The sequence below is a fragment of the Balaenoptera musculus genome, chromosome 19, assembly GCF_009873245.2.
Source record: "Balaenoptera musculus isolate JJ_BM4_2016_0621 chromosome 19, mBalMus1.pri.v3, whole genome shotgun sequence".
NCBI lineage: Eukaryota > Metazoa > Chordata > Mammalia > Artiodactyla > Balaenopteridae > Balaenoptera > Balaenoptera musculus.
Window position 1 is genome coordinate 50,580,746 of NC_045803.1, and position 27,046 is coordinate 50,607,791.

The following is a 27,046-nucleotide window of genomic DNA, read 5'->3' on the forward strand; positions in this document are numbered from 1 at the left end:
GCCAGTCCGTATTCAAACATTGAGCATCTACAGTCTGTCTAACAATGTGCTAGACACAAAATACTCAGTAGCAGATGAAACAGATTTAGACCCTGCCACCTGAATCTTACAGTCAAAGATCTACGCTCAAAGACGTTCAATGAAATATGGCATACAATAGTACAGCATTATAATTTCCTCTAAGATAGGGATTGGGTAAAAGGAATTATAGTATATCACACAATAGAATATTCCCCAACCATTCGAAATAATGATGTTAAAGAATGTTTCACAACCCATGAACGTGCTCACAATGTAAGCTTAGAAAGAAAAAAAATAATCAGGGTACAGAGTGGTATATTTGGTGTGATTCCAATTCTGTGGACAACCAAATATTGATTTATACGTGTCAGAAAACTACTGGAACAAAAGGAGCTGAAGTATGTAGTGTCTATCTCTGAGATATGGCATGATGGTTGACATGTTTATCATTTTCTGTATTTTCCCCATTTCATTCTTTACAAGGGACACGAACATGTGTTGCTTTATAGTAATGTATTTTTTTAAAGAGCTTAGTAAAGATTAGAGTAGACCCTTCCACTGCAAAACGTGCGATTGCATTCTCTCATCCGTCGAGAGAGCTTACTAATATGATCAGTTTGTGCTGTGCTTCAGGAAATAACAGCTTCGGTCTTTTCCAGAGCTTTTTGGGAATGAGGAAGCGGTTAGGAAGCTCTGGGCCTGTGAGTGGTGTACCTATATGAGCTCTTTCGTTGACTGCAACCTATAAATATTTAGTGGCCAAAAGCAGTGGGTGTTGGGGAGGAGGCAGGGAGCCAAAAGCCAAACTGCCCCCTGCTCCCTCTGTCCCCCAGGCTTCTCACGTGTAAACCTACAGCCCTTGAATGGTGCTGCCCTAATGCTGGACCAGTGACACACCTGAGACCTTGGCGTTGACCCACCCATGTGTACAAGTTGACTTTTGCTACAACTGAGGATACATATCCTGCCTGTCCATCAGAGTGTGGACATGAGAGGGCTCTGAAATTCATCACAGCGCGCGATATGACTTGCTGTGAGTGAGAGGAGAAGCTTAAATTGAACCTGTTGCCTAAGGCAGATCTCCTATTTACTGGGCCATGCAAGAAATTTGTCTCATGCATACACGTGAAAAGAGCCTGATCAGGCCACGTGAGTCAAGTGGTGAAACCAAGGGAACAGTGGAATGACCGTCACCGCCCTTACGGAGACTATGGATATTGCTATGCTGTGGTTGTGAACAGCCATGCCATCCTCCCTACCTTTTTAGTGTTATCTTGATCTTTTTGATCCATTCAAGTATGCTACTCAAAATTCTGTTTTATGAAAGTAGGCTGCAAACACAGAAATATCTAGAACCGCTAGTGCTCAACTGGAGGGAGATGGTCCCACTTTGCCACACTGAAGAGGATTTTCACCCTACAGGCCATTGTCCACTGGACCATAGTTTCATCTGCCAAAAAGAAGTGTTAAACAGAATGAATATGGTCGGGCTGGAAAAAAGAACACTCAAGATGCGGGAGCAATCTTGGAACTCTCAACAGAGTAGTAAAAAGGAGTATGAGACACACAAGTGTATTGTTTAGCGTGTCATACCTCCTAGGAGCAAAATCTACAGGGGGACCACCCAGAGCACAATACAAATAAACCCTTCAGAGCCATCACAGTTGCCCCCAAATAGAACGGGCTAACTTGGGAGGTAATGAACCTCTGTCTCCATTTCATTAGTTTTCATCCTGGAAATATACAGGAGGGAGCTGGGTTAGGCTTCCTACACCAGCTAGGAGGATGGAGCGAATGATTCAAGAAGATTTTTAGCTCTTAAAGTCTCCAAAGCTCCTCAGGTTGCTGCTTTCTTGTCCCACCATGTGTCGCTGCCTGGTCGGAAATGCTGGAGAAATAGGAGACGGAGTCCTTAACTACCATACTAGCTGGTGCCAGGCAGGATGCCCAGCCCCTTACAGGGTCACGGCCTTCACTCCTCACCCCCACCTTGAGGAGGACACCAGTACCACACACGCATGAGAGATTAGGGTTCTGAGCACTCACGGGACTTGCCCAATTCCAGACGGCTAGTGAGTGTGCTCAGGGGTACCCCACAGGTGACCTGTGTCCAGAACCTGTCACTTAGGATGCCTAGAACCCAGCACAGCATGTGGCACGAAGTAAATGTGCACAAACCACACTGATTTCTGTGCATGGCATTGATTTATGTCCATGGCACATACATTTTCACTGCATAGAACAATAAATAAACATGTAAAATTTATGGGGCAGTGAAAAGGATACCACGAAAGGAACAGGGTATTTCCCTTACTGAGATGTGTCAAAGGAGGAAAAATAATGCGAAGAGATTTTCATTCATTCATTCATTCATTCATTCCCACGTTTTATGAACACTTTCTGCATGCCTGTTGCTGTGCCGGGGGCTCCAGATAAAGAGGTGATTCAAGGCATGGTGTTGGAGCTGGTGGTGTCAGTGTCTCACCAAGGGAGATGGCTTGATAGACAATATTAAGAGTGAAATAACTGTGCACTTGTTGCCTTTACAAAGAAAGTCAGTGATCTTTGAAACGCAGGACAAAGATTTGGGAAGTGAGCTGCTCTTTAAAGAGAGCAGGTCTGAGGGCGGAGAGGTAGAAAAGGTCCAGCAGCCAGGGCTACACATCCCCGTGGGAATTCTCCTCTGGAGACGCCCCACTTCTGCTCCCTACAGGACTGAATATGAAGCATCCCGTGCCACCCTCCAGCTGTGACGGGCTCTGCACCACAGCCTGGTTCAGAACCTCAGCCGAGGGATCTGAAAGCACAGAAAGAGTCCAGATGTCTGATCCCTGAGAGCTGGCAGGGGGAGCAGGGATTTGAGAGTCTGAGTATTTTGAAGCCAGGGCAGGGGCTTTCCTATGAAGTTGTCGATCATATCCGAAGGGTGCTGAAAGCAAGGTCAGGCTCTTGGTTCTGTCAAGAGGCCTGATTAATGAGGCGCCTTCAACAAACAGGGACACTCAGAAAAGGGCACGAAGCCAGACCGCTGAGCTGTGAGAATCCTCATCCCAAGCAGGGAGACTTACTGCCTGCCAGGCGCCGCTACACGCTGGTTTCACAAGTCCCCACGGTCGTGGTGCAGACAATGCAGGAGATGGGCAAGCAAGTGAGCTTTCACTGCCTAAGCCCCTGCTTTGTGCTGGACCCCGTGCACAGCTTTCTCTCTCTCTCTCTGCTTAGCACATATAGGTAGGTATTGTCATCCCAACTTTAGAGATCAGGCCGTCAGTTGAGGATAATTGGGCTACGGCCCCCCAGGTGGTGAGTGGTAGATCAAGGGTCAACATCCAAGTCTCACGGATGCCTATACCTTTGCCCTCCTCTCCCAGCCACCCTATTTGTTCCTTTCCTTGACCTGATATTAGGGTGGCCACACAATAATAGGTGTGGGCACTCAATCTGCTGAGGGCGCTTCTACTTTATGCGTGTTGAGTGCGCAAAGTTAATAATAGCATCCCACCCCCCGCTCTCAAAGAATATCCCAATTTAGACGATAAATTATACGCTCAGCCTACCTAACAAGTTTTTGGTTGAAATAGATGCATTTATCAAAACCACAGCTCCAAAATGTGAGTACAAATTGTAATTTGGCTGGAAACGTGAATCCGGCATCCCACTGTGCAAAAGTAATCATCCAGGAAATGTATCCAGATTCACCGCATGGAAGGCAGCCAGCCTGGAAGTGGCTCTGACCCACCCTGATTGAGAGCCCTGAGAAGGGGACTTTGCCATCTCGTAACCTGGACTGGCTCCCTGGCCAGGATTCCGGCCACGGGGTTCCTGGAGTCCAGTTCTCAGGCAGTGTGGGAGGCTCTGGGCTCCGGCTTGTTCTGTGGCCCCCCGTGGTCTCTGTTGGAAAATAGTCCCGATGAAAGACAGACTGAGTATGATTCCCACGAGGGCTGGTTAGCAGAGTTACCATGTGCAATTGGGCAGGCTGTACGCTGCACAAAAGCACTCAACCCCTGGGGCAAAAGCGAGGGATGCTGTTTTGTGTTCTTTTACGAGATGGTCAGTCAGATGCGGCCTCAGGAGGGGACAGAGGAAGGCTCAGGGAAACAAAGGGTGTTATACTCTCCAGCCCTAGAGGCAGGAGGCACACCACGTAGGGCCACCTGGGAAAGATACCAGGGTGCTCAGGAGGCAGAAGACAGGAGTTGGGGGGGGTTACTTAGGCTCTGACCTTTACTGGGGTTTCTGTGGGAAAGGCAAGGCAGGGCAGGGCGGACAGCTGAGGACTGGCTATTCTGAATAATTTCAGTGGCGGTTGGGCTACAGGGACCGGCTCTACAAGCCTGGTACCCGGCCCTGGGAGGGATAAGGCAGAGGGGTGTTGCCTCCAGGAGTGAACGAACCAGATGCAGGAGGGAGGGCTCTGGATTAGTTAGTTCACGCGTCAAAGACTGCCAGTCGCTGCTGCCGGGGGAGCCCTTTGTTACTGAATTGGTGAGCCCAGGGAGGGGCTGTCTCTCCCCAGCCAGAAAGGCTCTTAAGATGTCAAAACATCATATAATAGAGAGAAAACTTAAAATATTTACAATACACATGCCCACACTCTGGTTGCCAAGGCTCACAGCTGTGCCTGCGGGGAGGTAGGGGAGAGGGGAGTGGTGACCCTGAATTGAACCCTTCCACCTCGGCTCCCTGCCCCGCAGTTGACAATCCTTAAGTCCCAGAGCACCTGGGTTAAAGCTGCTTGACCTGGAACCAGGAGGCGGAAGTTCATAACACAGCATGCGCGTTCTTGAGGGTAAGAATTGCAGAAGGGCCCTAAAATTTACTGGGCTTCTGCTCTCTGCCTGGCACTGGACTGAGTACTCTAGTCTGTCAGCATGTGAACTTCAACACTTTGGCGTCCTTAGCCCTTTCTCCATTTTATAAATGAGACCACTGAGATGCAGAGAGGTGAAATATCTTTCCAAAGTCACACAGCCCATCTGTGGGGTAGCGAGGTTTCCAATTCAGGTTTGCCCGACTCAAAAGATGCTCAACATCACTGACCATCAGGGAAATTCAAATCAAAACCACAGTGAGATAGGACCTCACACCTGTTGGATGGTTATTATCAAAAAGACAAAAGATAACGAGTGTTGGCAAGAAGGTGGAGAGGGGCTTCCCTGGGGGCACAGTGGTTAAGAATCCGCCTGCCAGTGCAAGCGACACAGGTTTGATCCCTGGTCTGGGAAGATCCCACATGCCACGGAGCAGCTAAGCCCGTGCGCCACAGCTACTGAGCCTGTGCTCTAGAGCCTGCAAGCCACAACTACTGAGCCCGTGTGCCACAACTACTGAAGCCTGCACGCCTAGAGACCATGCTCCACAACAAGAGTAGCCACCACAATGAGAAGCCTGTGCACCACAATGAAGAGTAGCCCCCGCTCGCCGCAACTAGAGAAAGCCCATGCGTAGCAACGAAGACCCAACGCAGCCAAAAAGTAAATAAATAAATAAATAAAAATTTAAAAAATAAAGAAGGTGGAGAAAAGGGAATCCTTGTACACTGTTGGTGGGAATGTAAATTGGTGTAGCCGCTGTGGAAAACGTATGGAGTTTCCTCAAAAAGTTAAAAATTTCACTACCATATGATCTAGCAATGGCACTTCTGGGTATACATAAATGAATTGAAATCAAGATCTTGAGGAGATATCTGCACCCCTATGTTCACTGCAGCATTACTCACAATAGCCAAGACATCGAAACAACCTAAATGTCCATTGACAAGCGAATGGCTGAACAGAATGTGGTATATAGGTGATGAAATATTCTGCCTTAAAAAAAGAGAAGGAAATCCTGCCCTTTGCTACAACATGGATGAACTTGGAGGACAGTACACTAAGTAAAATAAGCCAGACACAGAAGAACAAACACTGCCTGATCCCACTTCTATCAGGAATCTAAAATAGTCAAACTCAATAGAAGCAGAGAGTAGGATGGTGGTTACAAGGGGCTGGGGGCAGGGTGGAGAATGGGGGAGGTGCTAGTCAAAGGGGCAGAGTTTAGTTATACAGGATGATTAAGTCCTCCAGATCCACTGTACAGCATAGTGCCCAGAGCTAACAATACTTACAAACTTATGAAGAGGGAAGATTTATGTCAAATTTCATCACCAAAAAATAAAAAAAAAAAGAGGGAAGGAAGAAACTTTAGAGGTGATGGTTGAGTTTATGGCGATGCATTCATGGGTGTATACTTAGCTTAAAACGCATCAAGATGTATTCACTGAGTACGTACAGCCTTTTTCTGTATCAGCCACACCTCGATCTTTATAGAAAGTCCATATTCTCCTCTCCCTGTATGTTGAGCTGTCTTGTGTGGGACCCCCAGAGATGCTGCGTTCTGTTCATATGAACAGGCCCTTCCTGTTCATATGAGCAACTCAAGGTATGAGGGCTGAAATGGTGGAAGGAGGGTCAGGACTCAGTTTTTCTACTCCTGTCTGTCCAAGGCTCTGTTGGGGCCAGGCTGCTCTGGCCTTCTGAAAGAGGGGTCCCCTACAGGCTATTTCCTAAGACCCCACCTGAGCTTCTCTCCCGCCCCTGTCTTGGAGCTGCCTCTCCAACAAAAATGCACCATGTTGTCTGACCCTCACACATTCCATGCAGTGACACCAGACTGTCTACCCTCTGGGCCAGAGCGGAAGGCGGAGTTGTCACCGGTCCGGCACCCCAGGAGGCCCCAGTGCTCACGGGACCATGTCCTAGGAGAAACTTCGGGAATGCGAAAGTCACCTCCCTCCTACCCTCTGTCCCAAAGCTGCCTGTCGTGCTCGATGATGACCTGTCCTTAGGAAACCCAGCTGTGCTGAGACCAAGTGTTTTAGGCACCAAGTGGGGAGCTGGGCTCATGTTGGGCCGTGGGACTCATTCTGGCCAAATCCCTTCATGAACATGTCCCTCTGTCCCCCCAGGTGACCAGATTCTTGGAAGCAGGACTCTGCCAGTAGGTTGCACGGGTGGGAGGGGCAAAAGCAGGGCAGACACCCACCCCAGCCCAGCTTGGGAGCGCCTGCAAACTGCCTTAGGAGGACCCAGTACCACCATCTAACTGTAATTAGTCTCTGGGGGCTCTTTGAGAAATATATTTCTATGCCCAAACCTGATTCATCCCAACATTCTTTCTATATTCTTCCCTTGGTTATTACCCACATCTTACCCTTCTCCCCGCTCCGTGTCTATAGTGGAAGGGAAAAACAAGAAAATATTTACTCTTGGTGAGCACATACATTTCCCGCCCCCTCCCCATCACTGATGTAAGGTTGTAACTGCCCAAGGAATGTGGGGCAGACCTTGTCCGCATCCAAGCAAGGGATAAAGCAAAGAAGCTGCTGGACCTTCCTTCCAAGCCTCCCCTTCTAGAAAGGGCACACGTGCCCAGTCCCGGCCCTCAGTCGCCCTCGGACACTGTGAGTCCTCTTTGACTACCTTGCTCTTTGCTCATCAAACTTCTGTCATTTCTGCTACTTCATCCATTCAACACACAGCTACTGAGACCTACGTAGGGGGACCCACTGCTGTGGATAAAGGCAAATAAGATGTGGTCCTCCCCTTAAGGAGTTGACAGGCTAGTGGGAGACACAAAAGAAAGAGATTTTTAAAAAGGAGGAGAGAGAGATGGAGAAGGAGGAAGAGGAGGGAAGAGGAGAGAGGAGAGAAGAAGAACCACAGCACGGCGTGAAAGATGGTTGAGAAATGATATGTGTGGGTTTTAGGGCAAAGCAGGAGATATTAACTCCTCTGGGGATATCCAGGAAAGCTTCCTGGAAGAGGTGGCTTTGGAAGCCTGCTTATTGAGCACCTGCTCTGAGTCTTCTCTGGTGAAACATCACATGTGTTACCTCCTTTGACCCACATTTGACCTCTTTGACCTTGTGGAGTAGACGTTATCATCCCTGACTTAGAGAAGAAGAATCTGCCACTCAGCCAGCTTACGTGGCAGCTCCAGGACATAAGTGGTCTGGGATCTGAGAGCTGTAGCTTGCTCTACAACCTCGGATGCGTCTCATTTCTATTTAATTGTTTTGATGTCAGAACAGAGAACTTGGGCTTAGTGACAAGGAGACTCGGGTTTAAATCCCATCAGTTCCCGCTGCTAGTACTTAGCTTTTCTGAGCCTCGGTTTCCAATGACCAGCAGGATAACCTTGATCTTTCTGAGCCTTCATTTCTGAGCCTGTCTTCATGATGGGAGTATGATGTTGGCAGGATAAAATGAGATATATGTAAGGTGTCTGGCACAGTACTTGACAAAGAGTAACTGGCCAGTAAGAGATGGTTCCCCTTCCTTCTCTCCTCTGAGTCTCCAGACCCTCTACTGTTCTGTAGCTTGGGGCAGTGGTTAAGATTGTGGACCCTAGAGCCAGGGGATGTTGTTTCAAATCTAGTTTCTGTTGTTGCTGTATGACTTTGGGCGGTTACATAACTTCTCTGGGCCTCAGTTCATTCTTCTGGAAAACAAGGATGACATAGTACCCTCTTCATGGAGGTCGGGATGCAGATCGAATGAGCTGGTGTTTGCAGAGCATGGAGGACCCTGGCCAGCACACAGGAAGTTCTGTGCAGATGACACTGGATAAATAAATCTATACTCTTCACCACCTGGCCCTACTGCTTCTCACCTGAGAGCCTCTGCAGTGAGCTTGGTGCAGCCTGAGCAGAGGAGAAGTTTAAATATTCACCTTGCAGACGACTGACGGGCAGAGCTGTGAGCGGCTGGGAAACCTGGGTGTTCAGCAGCCTCGCCGAGGCCCTGGGAGCAGGGAGGCTGAACGTCTCCAGGCATCCAGAGCTTCAGACCCTGCTAATAGGGTGGGGGATTATTTTCTCTTCCTGCATCTCTGACTCACAGAAGACTGTTAGTCATATCCTCACCTACGGGATCCCACATACTAAACCCACAGGCTCTGATGCCAACCTCGACGCAGAAAGGAGGAAGTGGATTATGGTCAAGGCCATAACTGACCAAATGAGAAGAAGGAAACTTTTAGAGCACTGGCTCTCAGCAAGAGGCTGCACATTAGAATTACCCAGGGAGCTTATAAAGTATATACTAATAACCAGACCCCACCCTGGTTTGAAATAAAACATGTGATATTAAGATATTCTGAGCCTCCCAGGGGCCTCAGCCGCTGCATCACAGGGAGTGGAGTGGCGCCATGAACGATGCACTGCATCAGTGGTTTCTCAGCTTGAGCTGCATCAGGATCTGCTGGAAGGCTTGGCTCCACCCCCAGAGGTTCTGATTCTTCAGGTCTGGGCTGGGGCCTGAGAACCTGCACGTCTAACAAGCCTCCAGAGGAGGTGACGCTGCTGGTGCTGGCAGCTCATACGGAGAAGCACTGAGCTGTATGATAGATAAAATCAATCAATGAAAGATATTATCTGCCAAGGCTTCCCCAAAAATGTGTCTACGGCTTTTTTGGATTAAAAAAAAAAAAAAATTCCACATTTACACCTTGAGCAATTGAAAAATGCCAGTCTCAATCAATCTTCACTTTTTTCCTCCTTCTCCCTCTCCTCCCTCAGTCACCGTCCCCTGAAGCTTCTCACTGTGGAGAGTCTCAGCACATGCATGTGACACAGAGTGTCATGCGTGGTTCAAGAGTTGTGCAGCGACAAACGAGATAAAGAGAAAGAGGAGCTGACTGATTCTGAGAGTGTGCTAGGGGAAAACATAGAATGTTCTTTGCTGCCTTTGATGGCGGGTCACATGGATCGGCCCACACAGCGGGATGTGAACTTCCCCCTCTTACAACAACTGAGTCAACTGAATTGTTGAGCAGGCAAATGACAGCACTGATCTGGGGAAAAGGAAAAATTTCTAAACCTGTGTCTGAATCCCAGCGTGGGAGTTTGTATTGTCATACGAAAAGCATACGGAGGGCTCAGGTATCCAATGTACTAGATTTTGTGATAACATTCATTTCTCTCTCCTAGTCCAAGGGCCTCTCTGCCTTGATGAAGATGAAAAAGTAAACTGACAGTTCTTTGGAGGAAAACAACCTGACCTCACCATTTCCTCCAGGCATCTTCTCTAGATAGCCCCAAGCTCATTCTCTTACATTCTTTGACTGCTAGAATGGTTTGTGGTTTCCAGGAGCTGTTTAATGTGAAAACAGCTCTTGGGAGAGGTAAACCTAATCCTGTTTTATAAGTGATTTTGGAAATGGTCAAGTTCGCAATCGAAAATTCCATTTTTCACTAAATGTAGGATAATGTGTAAACTCTCATTCTCTTTGGGAGGCTTTTCAAAAAGATTTTCTTTAGACCAGCTAAGAACCAGCCCATGTGACCTAGAAAACATGGAACTGGAGCCACCACGGGGATCATCAAGTTCAAGTTCCCGTTTCATCTAGTCTCTCTCCCTAACGCATCGTCCACATGCACTTGAGTGCATGCCCCTTATTTTCTGCATATTTGCAAGACTGCAGCGCACCAATGGGGTCTTATCCCAGTGGTTCAGTGGTTGGAATTGGCGTTCTCGCCCTCTTGGTTTAGGTGTATGACTGTACTTTTAAGAGTATATTTATTTTCTAAATATCTGTTGTCTCTAGGGGAATGCAAGCTCCAAAATGACAGGGACTGTCTATAACTTGTTCACCTTTATCTTTCCAGGACCTCTCAGTGTCTACTCTATTTGCGGCAGTCATGAAATAGCCCTATAGTGATGGAATGAATGACAATGAAGTGACAGAGAGGCTGAGATGACACGGATGACTAGGAATCAACCAAGAGAAAAGACAAGGGAGAGGGCTGCAGGCATTGAGACCTGCATGTGTGCAAATGTCCTGTGGTGAGAGGGGGTAGCATTTTGGAAGGACTAAGCATTTTTCCATATGCTCACTCCTTCCAAAGCTAGAGTTCTGGTATATGATGAGAAACAAGGCTGAGGAGGTAGAGAATATCTGTATCATAGAGGTCCTTTTTTTTTTTTAAATATTTATTTATTTATTTGGCTGCTCCGGGTCTTAGATGCAGCACGTGGGATCTTAGTTGTGGCATGCATGCAGGATCTAGTTCCCTGACCAGGGATGGAACCCAGGGCCCTGCATTGGGAACACGGAGTCCCAACCGCTGGACCACCGGGGAGGTCCCACAGAGGCCCTTTTAAGCCATCCTTTCTTTGTCTCCTGTTTACTTGAGTCTCTGATGCTGAATCCTGAATCTCAGAGCCCTGATAGGAGCATCTATCCTAAATTCCCACTTAGTGGGTAACCAGAATTTCGACCAGTCTCAGTCCTAATTCCAGAGCAGTTGTGTTAAAACCTGCCAGTTAATGAGTACTGAGTATGTACCAGACAGTGTACTAAGTCTTTTATATAAATGTATCTGCTCCTCTAGTTGTTTGTCTACTGTGCCCAGCTTTTCTGGAATAGGATCTTGCTTTGAATTGCCAGTCTGTTGATAAGAGTCAAATTTCAGGGACCCCCCAAACAACTCCCTTCTAACTATTGGCCCTGGATTTCCTACTGTCTGTGCTCTGCTTGAGGGGACCCCAACAGCCCTGGAATTAGGACTGAGCTGGTTGAAATTTGTTCACCCATCTAAACCTGAGACAAAGCTATCTGGAGTGGATCAATGAAGCCTTCCACACTGATGTCAAGGACGCATGGTTTTCTCTAAGATTTCCATGTCAGCAACCTGAGTGCTTAGTGGGATGGACAAAAAGACTAATAGCAGAGTGGCTGTGGAGTCAGGAACAGCTGGTCTGACCCCAGGTTTATCACTTACAAGGTACATAACCTTGGACAGGTTCCTTTCCCTCTCTGAATCCCCACTTTCAGGTATAAAAGGGAAACAAAAAAAATGTATTCTAAAAGTGGTTTAAGGGTGTAAGGAAGCACTTTCGCCCAGTACCTGGCACACGGTGAGAGGCAGGAACCACAGATGCTGTTACTGCTGCACTGTTAGCCGCAGGGAAGGGAGGGAGAGGCTTGCTGCCGAGCTCTTACAGTCTACAGAGGGAAGGGAAAATCAATTAAAAGCAAGTACGTGCAAATCTCCATTTAGTGCTGTTGCTGGGAGACTGGATTGTCTTGTTCATTTTATGTTCTGGGTCTGCAGGTAAATTGCAGAATCCTTTTTATTGAAAATTCACTCCGTCTTCCACAAGTATTTACTGAGTCCATGCTATTTGCTAGGCACGTGGGAGAAATGAGGATAAATTAGATGCTGATCTTGCATTCACCTTGGGACTTGGAGAACGGAGGGTACAGATTTTCTATAAATGTGAGGGACAGCACTTTTCTGCTTAAATACAGAATGCTGAGCATTATTTACTTTAGAAAATCATTGAGGATCTTGCAAGGGCCTCTCATTGCCTGAGTGAATTATTTAAGAGCTAAAAGAGGGGGTAGGGATGCTGTAACTAGATATGCGCTGAACTTGGGTTTACTACCCATCATTATTTATATAATAATACAAGTTATGATATAATATTACATATACTACTTGTATATTATGCTAATTATATGTGCATGTATATTACATAGGCACATATAATAATCATATTAATTTATTATTATCCTAATTATATAGTACGAATGGAATATTATATGCTAGGTATTACTTATTAGATATGCATATATAATACTAATTGTACATACATACATATAATGCATATCATAGGTTACTCTAATTATATATACATAATTGTTCTAATTATATATACAGTTGTCCCTTGGTACCCACAGGGTGGTGGTACCCAAGACCACCCCCTTCCCCCCACAGATACCAAAATCCAAGGATGCTCAAGTCCTTGGTGTAGTATTTACATACAACCTATGCACATCCTCCCGTATACTTTAAATCATCTCAAGATTACTTATAATACCTAATACAATGTAAATTCTACATAAATAGTTGCCAGCATGTGGCAAATTAAAGTTTTGCTTTAGGGAACTTTCTGGAATTTTTTTTTTTTCCTGAATATTTTCGAACCATGGTTGGTTGACTCCACGGATGCAGAATCCATGGATACGGAGGGCCAACTATAATTATAATATATAATACATTTATGTATTATATATCACATATAATGTTCATATATATTACATAATAATTTAAATATGTAAGTAACCCAGTTACTTATATCATTTCATTTTACTACCACATGTATCTTTCTCTTTAAAACGGAAATGGTAAAATTCTGCTTGGGCCAGAGACTAGATATGCTCATTAAACCTATGCTTTATTCCCACTCTGCAAAGCTAAAGAACGTAGAAATCTGCAAAATGACGAGGGGCTTCCCCATTACATCAAACCCCTCTCATTTCTCATGCATCTATTCAACAAGTTTTACCAAACACCTGCTCTGTGCCAGGCTCTGCCCTGGGCGCTGGGGTCTGGAGCCACATGCGGCACCGTCCCTGACCCCATGGAGCTCACAGATGGGTCAGGGAGCAGCCCCAGAAGGCCGTGGTGGCCACTGTCCTGGAGGAAGGTCAATGGTGGCACAAGAAGAGGCAAGAGACTCTGCCTGGGATGCTGGGAAAGGTTTCTAGAAGACGATATGCCTCAGGGGGAGTGGCTGTGATCTGCAGAAGACACTGCAAGGCCAGGCCATGACAGGAAGGGGAAGGTGTGTGGGAAAACCAGCACTGATGCAAAATAGCATGAGATGTTCTGGAGAGTAGGTAGTGGATATGCTTCCACTGCTGATGTAACCATAATAATGTGCAGATAAATAGTAATAGGAGTCCCAGTAGTAATGATAGCAAGTATTTATTAAACATTCACTATTCCAAGCCCATGGATGCATAATGTCATATAATCCCACAACAATCTTCGTGTTTATATAGTATTGTATATAATGCATATTAAGACAAGTGATCAGAGGAGCTGATACTTTACTCAAGGTCACTCAGCTGGTGAGGACAGCACATCAAGGTCTACCACATCGTACCCTAATGACCTTGGCCCAGGTCCCTAACCTCCGTAAACCTCAGCTCCTTCCTCAGTAAAATAAGGTTGAAGGCTCATTCTGAGAATGCTATGGGATGAGGGTCATGGCCAATGTCAGTGATGGCTGACATCTGTGTGTAGTTAGGGAGTGGATATTGGAAAAGTGGAGAGCAATCATGTTAGTGCGGCAGACTGGGTCAGATCCCAGAGGCCTGGCCTTGTGCGGTCAAGGAAAGGGTGTGCATTTCATTCTGAAGGCCATGACAGGCATTGGGAAGCTTTGAAACATATAATGAAATGCTCAGTGTTGTGTTTGAGAAAAATCACTCTGAAGTGCACGTGGAAACAGCCAGGCCGGTTAGAAAGGTGTTGTCATAATCCAGGGGAGGAAGTGACAGTCCCAAGAGATGTTGAGTGGAAACAACAAAGGTGCTAACTGGATGTGGGGCGAGGGAGGAAGAGGGGTCCAGGATGACCCCCAGATTCCTGGCTTTAGCGACGAGTGAGTGGTGCAGTTGCATCCACTGAGGCAGCAAATGCAGTGAGAGGAGTGTTATGGGTTGAATTGTGTCCCCCCACCCTCATCCAATTCATAAGGTGAAATCCTAAACCCCAGCACCTCAAAATAGGCCCTTATTTGGAGGTAGGGTCTTCACAGAGGTCAAGTTAAATGAGGTCATGAGAGTGAGCGCTAATCCAATATAACTGGTGTCCTTACAAGAATGGGAAATGTGGACACGGATTGGCATAGAGGAAAGACCAATGCGAAGAGACCCAGGGAGAAGACCACCACCTACAAGCCAGGGAGGGATGCCTGGATCAGATAGGTCCCTCCCTCACAGCCATGAGAAGGAGCCAACCCTGCTGATACCTTGATTTCAGACCTCTAGCCTCCAGAACTGTGAAACAATAAAGTTCTGTTTTTTAAGCTGCCCAGTTTGCGGTACTTTGTTCTGGCAGCCCTAGCAAACTAATATGAGGAGTAACTCATTTGGAGATAGCCATGAGTTATGTTTTGGATGAGTTGAATTTGATGTGTGGTTTCTGGAGAGCCAGGTGAAGACAGATGCCAAAATGGTACTTCAGTACACAAGTCTGGGACTCGGTGGGACTGGAGATAGAGATTAAGGTGTATCAGGCATCTCTGCTGCTCCAGCATCTATAGCACAGTGTGATGAGGTAGCACATAGTAGGAATGTGAAAAGGAGTTGAGTGGATAAATGTCAGGCTTGCTTAAGGACAGAGGAGGGGCCACATGGCTATGAGAACCAGTTCTAAGCTCCCATGCCAGAACTAACAAGGTTGGCTCAAGCCCTGTTGAATTTTTGAGGATCGTCATGGTGGTTGCTGATATTTAGACTCACTAGGAAGGAGAGTCCCTTTTTTGTTCTTTAAAATCAGGGGATAAAAAATTTAACCAAATACCAAAGCTCTTCTTAGAATAGAGAACTGTAGCCTCTCTGGAGTCTCAGGTTCACGCCCGTGTTCTGAAATATTGACCTCCAAGTGAGCGTGTAAGTAATGTGTCTATTTTAGGTAGCAACTTAAAAGTCTGCTTAGCTTTAAATGCCAAAATAAGTAGACAGCATGCACGGCATAATAGAAAATGGCAGTAGCTGGAAGTCAGGAGACCTTGCTTTGAATCTCAGGTCTGCCTCTGAAGAATTGGGTTACCTTAACCTTTCAGAGTCCCCTCTCCCTGGTCTATAAAACAATAAGGAGGGGGTAATTGGATGATCTTCCAACTCTGACATTCTCTGATTCTCTCAATGTTGCCTCTAATAGCAAATGTTGGGAAAAAATCACATTTCCACAAATTGACCTTCTAACCTGACTGAGTCCACCAACATGAAGACATGTAAATAAAGTGAGAGGCTGTAATTCATATCACAGATGCCTTTGGTAGAATAATTTCCCTCCTTAATAATTTCTGCCTTCTTAAGATGGTAGATGGAACACTGGAAAGAGACAGTACTTGGTTTTAGGATGCATCTTAATTAGCAGCAAATTGGGTTTTACTGGAAGGTTTCTGAATGCACATGATCACAGTATTTTGTCCAATGACTTAAACTTCCAACGATATTGAAAAAGGATATGGGAAGATTAACCATTCCTAACTACATCTGTGATTTCTCTTGGACCATTCGAGATTTAAACCTCATGCACTGGCATTTTCTTTATACGCCTGGACATCTCAGCCCTGGGTGTAATAAGCCAATAAGGGGTACAGATGATTAAGACTGATTACCTATTAAGTGTCGTGTTTTGTGCCAGGTGCTGGACCTGTGTTACTTGTTGCCTCATTTAACACCCGCTGTAGCAGATGCTGTCAGCCACACCATACCTTTTCTGCACTCAACGTGCTGAAGGTTGCTTACTTAGGGCTCCTGGCTGGCTGTGGAAGCACGTTTGGCCTCTGAGGACAAGTCAGACGTGCCTAAGAGTCACTGCTGCAGAAGCAACCCTCAACCGGTATCAGACAGAAATTTGGTGGATAAATACTCCAGCTTCCTCACTACTTGGTTTGGGTACCTCCGAGGCGTATTCTACACTTGCTCATGGAGTTCCTCAGAGGGACTGAGTTCCAGTTAGCGTGGTGGATACTGACTTGATAAACACACCCTTTATTGGCTGCCTTCTACCCTGGTATTTCCTGCGATCCTATTCCAGATAAAGGACTTACTCTCAAATCCTTGCCTCAGAATCTGCTTCTGGGAAATCCAAACTAAGACATCCTCCAAGATCCTAGGGAGTAGGTAGTATTAGTGCTGATTTATAAATGGAGAGCCTGAGGGTCGGTGTGGTTAAATAACGGTTGTTATGTCTTGGTACCGGGGTTTTGCTGGCTTACCTTCCTCTGCACCAGTGGTTCTCAACCAGGGGAAATTTTGTCCCCAGGGGACATTTTGAAATGTCTAGAGACATTGTTGGCTGTCACAACTGGGGGTTTGCTGCTGGTACCTAGTAGGCAGAGGCCAGGGATCCTGCTAAACATCTCACAATGCACAGTTCAACCCCCTGCGACAAAGGCTAATCCAGCCAAAAAAGGTCAACAGCGGCAAGGCTGAGAAATCCTGCTCTACACCCAGTAAGACTAGCTGTTGGATGGTAGCTCTCTTGTGTGACTTGTCTGTTGTATTTCACTCCCAGGGCCAAGCTGTGGCTCAGCTGTGCTCCACTGTCCCCAATGTGACTGTCTTTGGAACAGCTTCTACTTTCAAGCATGAAGCCATCAAAGACTCCGTGACTCATCTCTTTGACAGAAATGCAGACTACGTGCAGGAAGTGAAAAGGTAAGATGTTTGCTATAGAGAGCACCAGGATGGTCCCTGCACTTCTCCCTTAAAGAACAGGAGCATTCATTTAGAGGAGGGCTAATAATAATCGTAATTGTAAACATATATATTACTAGTTCTGTGCTATTTCACACGTATTCACTCACCTAATCCTCTCAACAACCTTATCATTACCCCCATTTTGGAGACGATAAACCCGAGGAACAGAGCAGTTAAGTAAGTTGCAAAGCTAAATTGTGAGAGCTGCTGTAACACTACCTTAACACAGAGAAGTTTACTTCTCATTCATTCATGTAACAGCCCCAGGGAATGTGGACTCCAACCTGGGTGTGACTGAGAGCCACCAAAGGACCAAGGTGGTGACATGATCAGATTCGGGTTTGGAAGAGTCACTGGTGCTTCACAGAGAACGAATGGGAGGGGGCATCCGTCTGCTGGCTGTTGTGGTCTCCCCGGGGGACACATTGCTTTATAACATGATCCATATTCCACGTATGATCCTGACGGCCCCGTGCATGTCAACACAGGAAATCAGATGGAACACCCAGCTGCCGCCATGCTTTCAGATGATTTGTGTGTCTCACCCCTGCCGATTCCCAGGCTCTGCTCCACTCACAGCTCCTGGGGGGATTCAGCGATGTCCCAGAGCCACTGGTTCTGTACTTTCATTCTCCAGCACAAAATGGGAAGGTACAAAGGAATTAAGTTGTCCGGTTAGCATAGCATCATAACAAAGAAACAATTTCCTCCAAATCACTGATTAAGATGAAAAATTGAAGGGTTGGAGGATGGGAGATCTGGTTGTTTGAAGTGATAGATTTAGGCTAGATTAGGTGAAACTTGGGAAGTTTTTTGGAAAGGAGAATCTTCTGACAGTCTGAATTCTCAAATTTTAAAAAAAAATTTGAGTGTCAAGATTTGCGTGTCATTTAAGATTGCCCCAGTATTTCCCATGTGATGTGAAAAGAAAGCTTTAAAGCTAGATATTGGAAATTTACCACCCGTTTCTCAGATGTCCAGAGATTGCAAGCATTTTTTTTTAAAGTTAAGTATAGTTGATTTACAATAGTGTGTTAGTTTCAGGTATATAGCAAAGTGATTCAGTTATACATACATATATATATATATATTTCGGATTATTTTCCATTATAAGTTATTACAAGATATTGAATAGAGTTCCCTGTGCTATACAGTAAATCCTTGTTGCTTATCTATTTTATGTATAGTAGTTTTGTAAAGACTTCCAGAATATATCTTTGCCTACTTTTATAAACTTCCTTCCTTTAACTTGCATCTTTCAAGCTGTGGTCTGGAAAATGAACTACCACTTTCCCTTCAGCCATCTTTCCTTTCACCCTCTTAAGAGATATTTCTTCAAGCATCCTTTTCTCTGTTCCTGCACTGACCTGTTTAATAAATACCGAGTACCTAGCAGGTACTCTGCTAGGGCAGGAGATCCAGCAGAAACTACCTTGACAATCACTGTCTTCATGGGGCCTGGAGTCTTGTTGGGGAAGAAGGGACAAGAGATATTTTAAAAATTCATTGATTTATACTTTTGATATGTGCTTTGGTGGAGAAATGCAAGGTGCTAGTGAAATAAACATAGGCAGATGGGGAAATCAGACATGTCATCCGTCAATGAGTGAGATTTGGGCTGAGAATTGAGGGCTGAGAATTTGGCCGAAGGAAGAGCATTTCTGACCAAGGAGAATGGCATGTGCTAAGGCCCGGGGTCAGGAAAGACTTGGTCAATTCAAGAATCTGAGAGGAGACTAGTGCAGCTGGAGGATGTGGTCAGAGGATGTGTGAGGTAGCGGGAGGAGAGGATCAGGAGGTGGCAGCTCTTCTGAAGAAGTGACAGTCCATAACCAGGGAGCCTCTGCAGTCCCCATGTCCCAGGTAGCTACACCATCCCCTCATCCCCTCAGTGTCCTTGACCTGCTGCCTTTAGCCCCAGAATCAGTGACTTCTTCTGATGTCAGAAGAGTAGAAGGTAACAGCATCTGAGACCCACCTGCCCACCACCTTCCTATAAAAGTGACCTCCAACAGTTCCTTCCTTACATTCTTAAGTAGATTCTGGGATTAGCCTAAAAATGACTGGGAAGCTGCAAATATGTTTGTACTCTCTGTCCCACGAATCCTACCCTCAGGATATAATCCCAAAGAAAATAAAAGCCACAGGTCCACGTTGCTTGCTGCAGACCCAAGCACTGCTTCTGCTTCATTGTAGGTGCTCAGGATGTGACGACAGGGTGAATTACAGCATTGTCTGTAAAAGCTAAAATTCAGAACCAGCCCCCACTATCAACAGAAGGGAAACGGTTCGGTAGATTACACTACACCCACACACTTGAGTATTATGCAGCCCCTTAAAAAATGATAATTATGAAGACTCTGTCAGAAAATGAAAAAAATACCTGTGGTAGCATATTGAGTGAAAAAAAGCAGAATGCCAAATTCCAGCTACACTGTGATCACAGCTTTGTATAAATTCTTGGCGTGTGAGGGCATAAAATGAAAGGGGAAAAAAAATCCACCCACTGAGATGCAACAGGAGTGGAATGCTGAGTGATTTTTCTTCCTTTTCTCATCATGGATATTGTTTGTTACACTGTGCTGTGTGTAATCAACTAGAAAAAATAATAACATAAAATTTCTTGGGATGAAAATTCTTTTATCCACCAGTCACTCAATAAGCTTCTTTTGAATATGTTTGCAGCCTAGAGCCAGGCATTATAAAGGGAATAGGGGAAAAAAATATTTATAATACAGACATAACCTTTATGTCACTTCCCCCTTCTCTGTTCCGGAGGAGAGAGAAGAGGATGCTTGAAACCAAGTGGAAGAGTTAGAAGCCTTGAACTGTGTGCATCTGACTGTAAGGGCTTTAAAAATAAAGAGGGAAGAAAGACCAGAGAGCACGCCAAGGGGGACAGCCCCAAATGCGTGCTTGAAGAGTGGGAACTATTTTAGTCGGTAGAGAGAGGTAGGGAGCGAGTCCCGGGCAAGGTGAAGGGGCACCAGGCTTTGTCTATCTCCTCCCACTCTGCGGAGCATTTCAGTGAGATCATTGTAGGTGCATCCTGCAAGATGAAAATTCCTTATCTTATATAAAGAAACTGAGACCTAGTGGAAATTGACAAGAGTCTAGCCACCAGGAGAGAACAGAGAGAAAGCGATCAAGAAAGGATTCCTAGAAGTGGTACTGCTACGTGCATGTGGGAACTGTCAATAGTAAACTTTTACTAAGCAGCCTACTGTGCACCAGGCACAGTGCTGGGCACTCTGACATCGCCTCATCCCTCTGTCACGAGCTTGGAGGTGATGGTTAAAGTTAAGGCACAGATGAGTTCTCAGAGAAAAGGGAATTCTGAACGAGAAGAAGTGTGTGGAGAGCCAAGGACCCAACTGGAAATGAAAGTTACAGTAAAGGGGAATTAATTTCTCGACAAAGTTGAAGGGCTGCTTACCCAGTAATGGCTCTATTGCAACTACCACCACTCAAGAGAAATTCTCCACTGATCCGAGTGGATGGGAAGCAAAGAGGTGGTATTCTCAATAAAGGAGCAAGGAGTTGGGGACCAAGGAAGGACAGACAGGAAAGTCTCGGATCAGCAATCCCAAAATATCTTGCTGCTGAATTAGGCCCAGAGAATCTCTGAGCTGGGGCTATTTCTGTTTGCTGTTTAAGTCTGCAGAGATTTATGAGAGAGGGAGAAAGCAGAATAGGAACTGTTGCCTTTAACCCTCTGCCCTTACCCTCTCTGCTTTTATGTAATTACAGTTACACATATGCAGGCGAGGCAGACACTCCCAGAAAATGGGGGGCGGGGGTGAGCTAAGAAATGAGGATGGCCTCTGTGCCTCTGATGGGCTACCTGCTCTGCTTGTGATATTCATGATTATTCCATTAAAAGATGCTGCTAAGGTGCTTTTCAGTGTAAGGATGACCAAGGGAGGACCTGACCCAAGTTTACTTGCGGGGCCTGGAGCAATTTAAGCAGACCCACTATCCAGTTCCGTCTGATCCACTGATTGAGCTTATAAGGACTGAACAGGGGATGGAGCGCTTTTCAATTTTGCAACTCTCACCTGAAGGGACATTGCTGGCCTCTAAAGGAGCAATGTCTGCTTAAAGGTTTGACTTCCTCAGGGCCCTGGGAGTGACACCTGCCTCTACTCAGCTTCTCTTCCACAGAATCCATCTCCTCCCCCTCTCTTGGCCCCCAGTTCACCACTGACCTTCTAAAGGATGCAGTGACAGCAATGGGGAATGAATCTGTGGCTTATTTGACCCCTGTGCATGGCCAAACCCTGTCTTGCCTGATTCAGCTATAGAAATGCCAAGAGAGATGTGGGAGGAGCAGGTGGCCTGGATATGCAGGAGACCTGCAGTGTCTCCTTCCAGTGTAAAGCCCAGTGGAGCAACCCCCAGCTTTGCTCAGCCCTCGCTGGGAGCTAGAAGTGGCAGTGGTGGTCACCCCTGGGCTGGCCACAGCCCACCCTATAAAACCCTACTCCATCTCTGGGGCCCTCAGTTGGTTTCTGGATGTGATGGATCAAACCAGGGTCCGCCCATTTCCCACAGTCACCTGACCCCACTGAGCCTCAGTTTCCTCATCCATCAAATGGGTATAACAAAGGCCCTGAGTCTCAGGGTTGGCATGAGGTGTCATGAGATGAGACTTAGGAAGGCTCAGTGCTGTGCCTGGCACTCAGTAGGTGCTCCTGAATGTGGGACTTCAGGAATAGCTAGAAGGTCAGAATGTCTGGCGTGGTTAGTGGGAGGTGAGGACGGGGAAGTGGGCAGAGCTTATGGTCACCCATTGCTGTGGGCCTGCCCTGCATTTCTGCAGAACCATAGTCCACAGGAGAGAGCAAGAGGCCGAGGCGGGGCAGCTAATGCAAGGAGATGTGATTGGCAGAGGAGAGAATGCGGACCCACAAGCAGAATACGGGTATGAGGAGCATCAGGCAAGAAGTGAGGAGCAGAGAATGGGCGGGTCCATCGGGGGTTCCCTGGAAGGTGTGCACAGCCTCACATTTGGGAGGCTGCTCTTAAGCATGGGCGGCATCCTTCAGGCAGGGGGAGAGATCTTAGGGAACTGAAGTTCACAGGGAGGACTTGATGGCCCAGGAGGGCTCAGTTCCACACGAGGGAGCAAACTTGGCAAAAATGGATCTGGTCAAAGTGAGAAAAACAGGTGCAGAGCTACCCGGCCCATGATGCAAGGTGGGGACCTGATCAGCGGGTCTGCAGCCAAGCCCAGAGCCCCCCACAGAGTCTGTACTCAGATCTCCCGCCTGCCTCTCCAGCCTCACCATGCAGCAAGCTCCCTCGCATCATCTTTACTCCAGTCTTCCTGCCTACCAGGCTCCTCCTGAATGGGGCTTTTGTACATACTGTTCCCTCCGCCTGGAACACTGTTCCCACCACTCCTTCCCTACCTACCTCCTCCAACTGCCACTCATCACTTCCCCAGGGACATCTTCTCTGGCAGCCCTGATTGGGCAAACCCTCAATTTAAACAGCTTCATAGTACCTTTGTGGCACTAGACCCCATTCACTCTCAATTTAATTTTTATTTGTTTAACTGTTGATTGATGTCTGCCTAATGTAACCTCTAAAAGGGGAGAAATCAAATCCGTGTGGGCTCACCATGATACCCCCTGTGCCTAGTGTGGTGCCAGTGCTAAACATTTAAGGAACAAATTAATTACTACTGAAAAAAAAAAAAAAGGCTGCCTCGACCTCTGAGTAACTGGTTTAGACGAGGGGTTTCCCAAGTGTGCAGCTGGAATCAGCAGCATCAGCATCTGGTAACTTCTTAGAAATGCAGCTCCCTGGGCCCCACCCCAGACCAAGTACAGCAGAGCTAGGAGGAGAGGGAGACGGAGGGCAAACTGCAATTGTATCTTCATGGGCCCTCCAGGAGATTCTGACACACATGTAGGTTTGAGATCCACTGGCTTAACTCCCTGGTTATGAATTTACAGGTGGGACTTGAACGGACACACCCATGAGATAAGCACTCTATTGGGTGGGAAGCTAAGCTGATCACTTTGGAAGAGGCTTTGTAATGGGCTGGATTTTGGTTAAGACCTGAGGGCTTTTGAAGGGCACATTCATATCAAGACTCAGGTGCTCCCTTCAGCAGCACATATACTAAAATTGGAATGATACAGAGAAGATTAGCATGGCACAAGCATGCACAAGAATGGCACGCATATTCGTGAGGTGTTCCATATTAAAAAAAAAAAAAAAGACTCAGCTCTCAGGGGCATGGAGCAGTCAACTTAGTGTATGAACCCAGGAGATGCATGTGTAATTTCCTAGTTGGTGACACTCTGGACAAAGCCGTTGACGTCAGTTAGTGGCAGTTCCTGAACTTCGCTGGGGGATGAGGGTGGGGGTAGAAAAAGTGAGCGATGTGCTAAGACAAGGTAACCCTGCAAAGGCACAAGCCTGAGGAAGTGCCACTCTTGTCTGAGCAGAGCAGGACCCAGCCAGAGTTGGGAACTCTGTGGGTAGGAACATATTCCCTACAATCCCCAGAGCCTTCGGGTTTTACCATCCCTCCTGCATAATCTCTTTTAACCCAAGAAGCCCAGTAGATGTTTGTTAAGTACATGAGTGAGTGAATTAATAAATGTATAAATAAATGAATGGAAGAAGGGATCTTCTTCCTAATAGAGTACAAATGTGGATTCCCTCTGGAGCCCTCTGTCACTGTAGGAAAATCCTCTCTATTTAACCCTTTTCCTCTAGGAGTATGTTTATAGGTTGAACCTGGAGATTGGACAAATAGAAGTTTGCAAGTTAAATTAACGTGCCTTTATTGCTTCACTGAGGAGGGAGGTGGAGAGGGAAGAAAGCCAATCCCTGGTAGACCAGAAGCCCCATGAAGACAGGGAGCTTGATGGTTTTATCACTCTTCAGCACCTTGGACAGAGCCTGGCACACACCCCAATTTCCACAAATATGAGCTGTTGATTGACTTACGGAGCAACTATTATGTGGCTGGCAATGGGCCAAGCACCACATCTGCCACCTCACTTCATTCTTAGCACAAAGAAACATGCTAGCTCCACTTTATTTTATTTTTTTTAACTTTTAAAAAATATTTAATTAATTTATTTTTATTGTTTTTTGGTTGCTCCAGGTCTTAGTTGCAGCACATGCTGGATCTTCATTGCAGCATGCGGGATCTTTAGTTGCGGCATGCAGACTTCTTAGTTGCAGCATGAGGACTTCTTAGTTGTGGCAGGCATGTGGGATCTAGTTCCCTGACCAGGGATCGAACCCGGGCCCCCTGCATTGGGAGTGCGGAGTCTTACCTACTGGACTACCAGGGAAGTCCCGCTAGCTCCACTTTACAAAGGAGAAAGCTGAGGCTCAGAGAAGTTGAGTGAGGTGGCTAGACCGACTGTGATGTGCTCTGCTGGCACCACCAGCCGGGTTCTTAGCTGTCTGTGGCTTTGTGCAATTCTGAGAGTTGGACTCAGGAGGATACATCCACCTCCCGGGCTTCTGCCCTATTTATTTCTACTCCCAGAGCTCTCTCTGTTCCTGATTCTGGCAGTAAACAGTATGACACAGGAAGGTAAAGGGATTGACAGTTTGGTCCCTGACAGGTTACAATATTTTACTTTGTCTTCTCCCCATTTAGAATCTCTGCTGAAGGAGTGGACATTGTTTTGGATTGCCTCTGTGGGGACAACACTGGAAAAGGTCTCGGCCTTCTCAAACCACTGGGAACCTACATTTTATATGGTGAGCACTAAACAGAAGCAGGGGACATGGTCGGCGACAGGCAGCACCGCACGTGTGCTTACAAGGGCTCTGAAAAATGAGATGTGTTGATATGTTGGCATAATGAGATGGGGGTGGTATTAATATTTTAATGTTTTCTATAGCATCGCTACTGTTTTCAATTATAAAGTCCCTACTGCCCTATTATCCCATGAGCATTTCTCATTCTAAAAGAAATAAAGCAAGGCCAAGCCAAGGTAGTGACGAGATGGGACTCGACCCACAGAAGGTGGCACAGGTGGAAAATACTAATAGCTTCAAAGGAAGTTCCAAAAATGAAGCAATAAAACAGCCATAAGAGGATGGAGGAGAGTGGCTAGGATGTGGTGGTTTTAAAAGGGAGGAACTTCACTATTGGAGATGAAGTTGCAAGGTACAGAATCTCCTTCCTCTAAACTACTCCTGTATGTCCCAATCAAGACAGAAGCCCCGGATGGATAGAGCCCATGTCTGCCTCTACATTCACTTATATGCTCTTGGGTTTGGGAGGATTCATGAGAGACATCTGGGAGCAGGTTTTCTCCAGCAGAATGAGACCCCAGAGACTCCTCTCCCCCCCTCTTCTTCTTCTCTTTGTCATAGGCAGGTAAACCAATTTAAACATTAGTCTCTGCAAAGAAAAAAGCGTATCTGAAGCCAGGTGTCACATTCCAAAGCCAAATGATCTTGGAGTTCTCCAATGCTTGAGATTTTTGGCACTCTGTCCCATGGAAGTAGAGTAGAAAATTGAGCCTTAGTTCTGCATAACTCAGAAAAAAACACTCATTTCCCTACTATTAGCTGAGAAGCTTATAAAAGAGATATCTGAGAGGTATAAGTAGTCAAGCATCATTTTGTCATCATCAGATCATTGTGACAGAAAGAGAAGGAAGAAACTTTCATTGCTGGAGTATTCTGGCATTATGAGTAGTGGCCATGTATTTGAAAGTCTTTAGCGGTGGATGCACAGTTTTTAAATTATTACTATTGATAAGAGAAGCTATAAATGTCAGTGTAGGGATATTGGCTATGACTAACACGTGAGTCAAATACAGATGAGCATTTTATCCATCCTTATTCATTTACTGGTTCTATTTTTGCCCCAGTTCCATGACGTCATTTTGGTGTATACAACTCGATCATATCACGAGTATCTAACTTATTACATCAATTACTTGACTAAGTAATCAAAGCCTAGTGCTGTGAAGCTTGTACCCCGTAAAAGTCACCCCATAAAAGGAGAAGCAGTGATCAACTGGCTACTAGTTTACCAAGGCCAAAGAACTAAGTTTAAGACATACATTGTTTTTTCATTTAACGGTTCTCTGAGAGGAACTTACTCCCAAATCTGTGGGGGGAAGGCAGGAAAGTCGCCGAAAAGGCACCACTAAGGTATAGTATCTCTTAACCCCCGCCCAACCCAGAACAGCAGAAAGGGGTTTTTCCTTTCTGTAAGAGCATGTTAGGGAATCTTTCCTAACTCGACTTCCTGTCTTAACTCTGAATATTGTTTGTTCCCATCAGCAAGGCTCCGTTCCCCACACCATTGGTCTCAAGTGGTTTTCACCTTTCTGCCCAGACCTCTTTGGAACTCTCACATGGGTCACACCATTTCCTTGGCTTGTGAACCTATTTTCACCCTCATCTGCTCCTCTGTACCCCATCTTTCCATCCATCTAAATTCTAATTCAGCCCCGCCTCTCTCCACTACTTAAATGCCCAGCCAAGGTCAGCTCCCCAAGCCCCTCACTTGCCAAGGAATCAAATTCAAGCCATAAAGTAATATCACAAAGGAGTTCATTTCTCGGTCTCAGAGAAAGGAACCAACAAGACATTTCAGCAACTCATCATTTTATTATAATGTTGGCTTAAATCACATTTTTGCCACGTGACCTGTTGTCCAAAGTAATGATAGTCACCTTGAGAAATGTTACTTCCTCTCTGATCCAGTGATACTTAGTTAAAATTAAGTCAGCTCGACGCCACCCACCCC

The 27,046-nt window shown here is 46.1% G+C and overlaps 1 protein-coding gene and 1 non-coding gene across 2 annotated transcripts in view; both read left to right on the forward strand.

The window, feature by feature from the left end:
* VAT1L (vesicle amine transport 1 like) overlaps window positions 1–27,046 on the forward strand; it is a 152,776-nt gene that overhangs the window by 49,063 nt on the left and 76,667 nt on the right. The window contains exons 4-5 of the mRNA XM_036834815.1: window positions 17,111–17,253; window positions 24,932–25,035. Of these exons, the coding sequence (XP_036690710.1) occupies window positions 17,111–17,253; window positions 24,932–25,035 (247 nt within the window). The remainder of the gene's footprint in view (window positions 1–17,110; window positions 17,254–24,931; window positions 25,036–27,046) is intronic.
* On the forward strand, window positions 23,404–23,514 carry LOC118886007. The gene has a single exon (XR_005017638.1). It is a non-coding gene; the product is annotated as a U6 spliceosomal RNA (small nuclear RNA).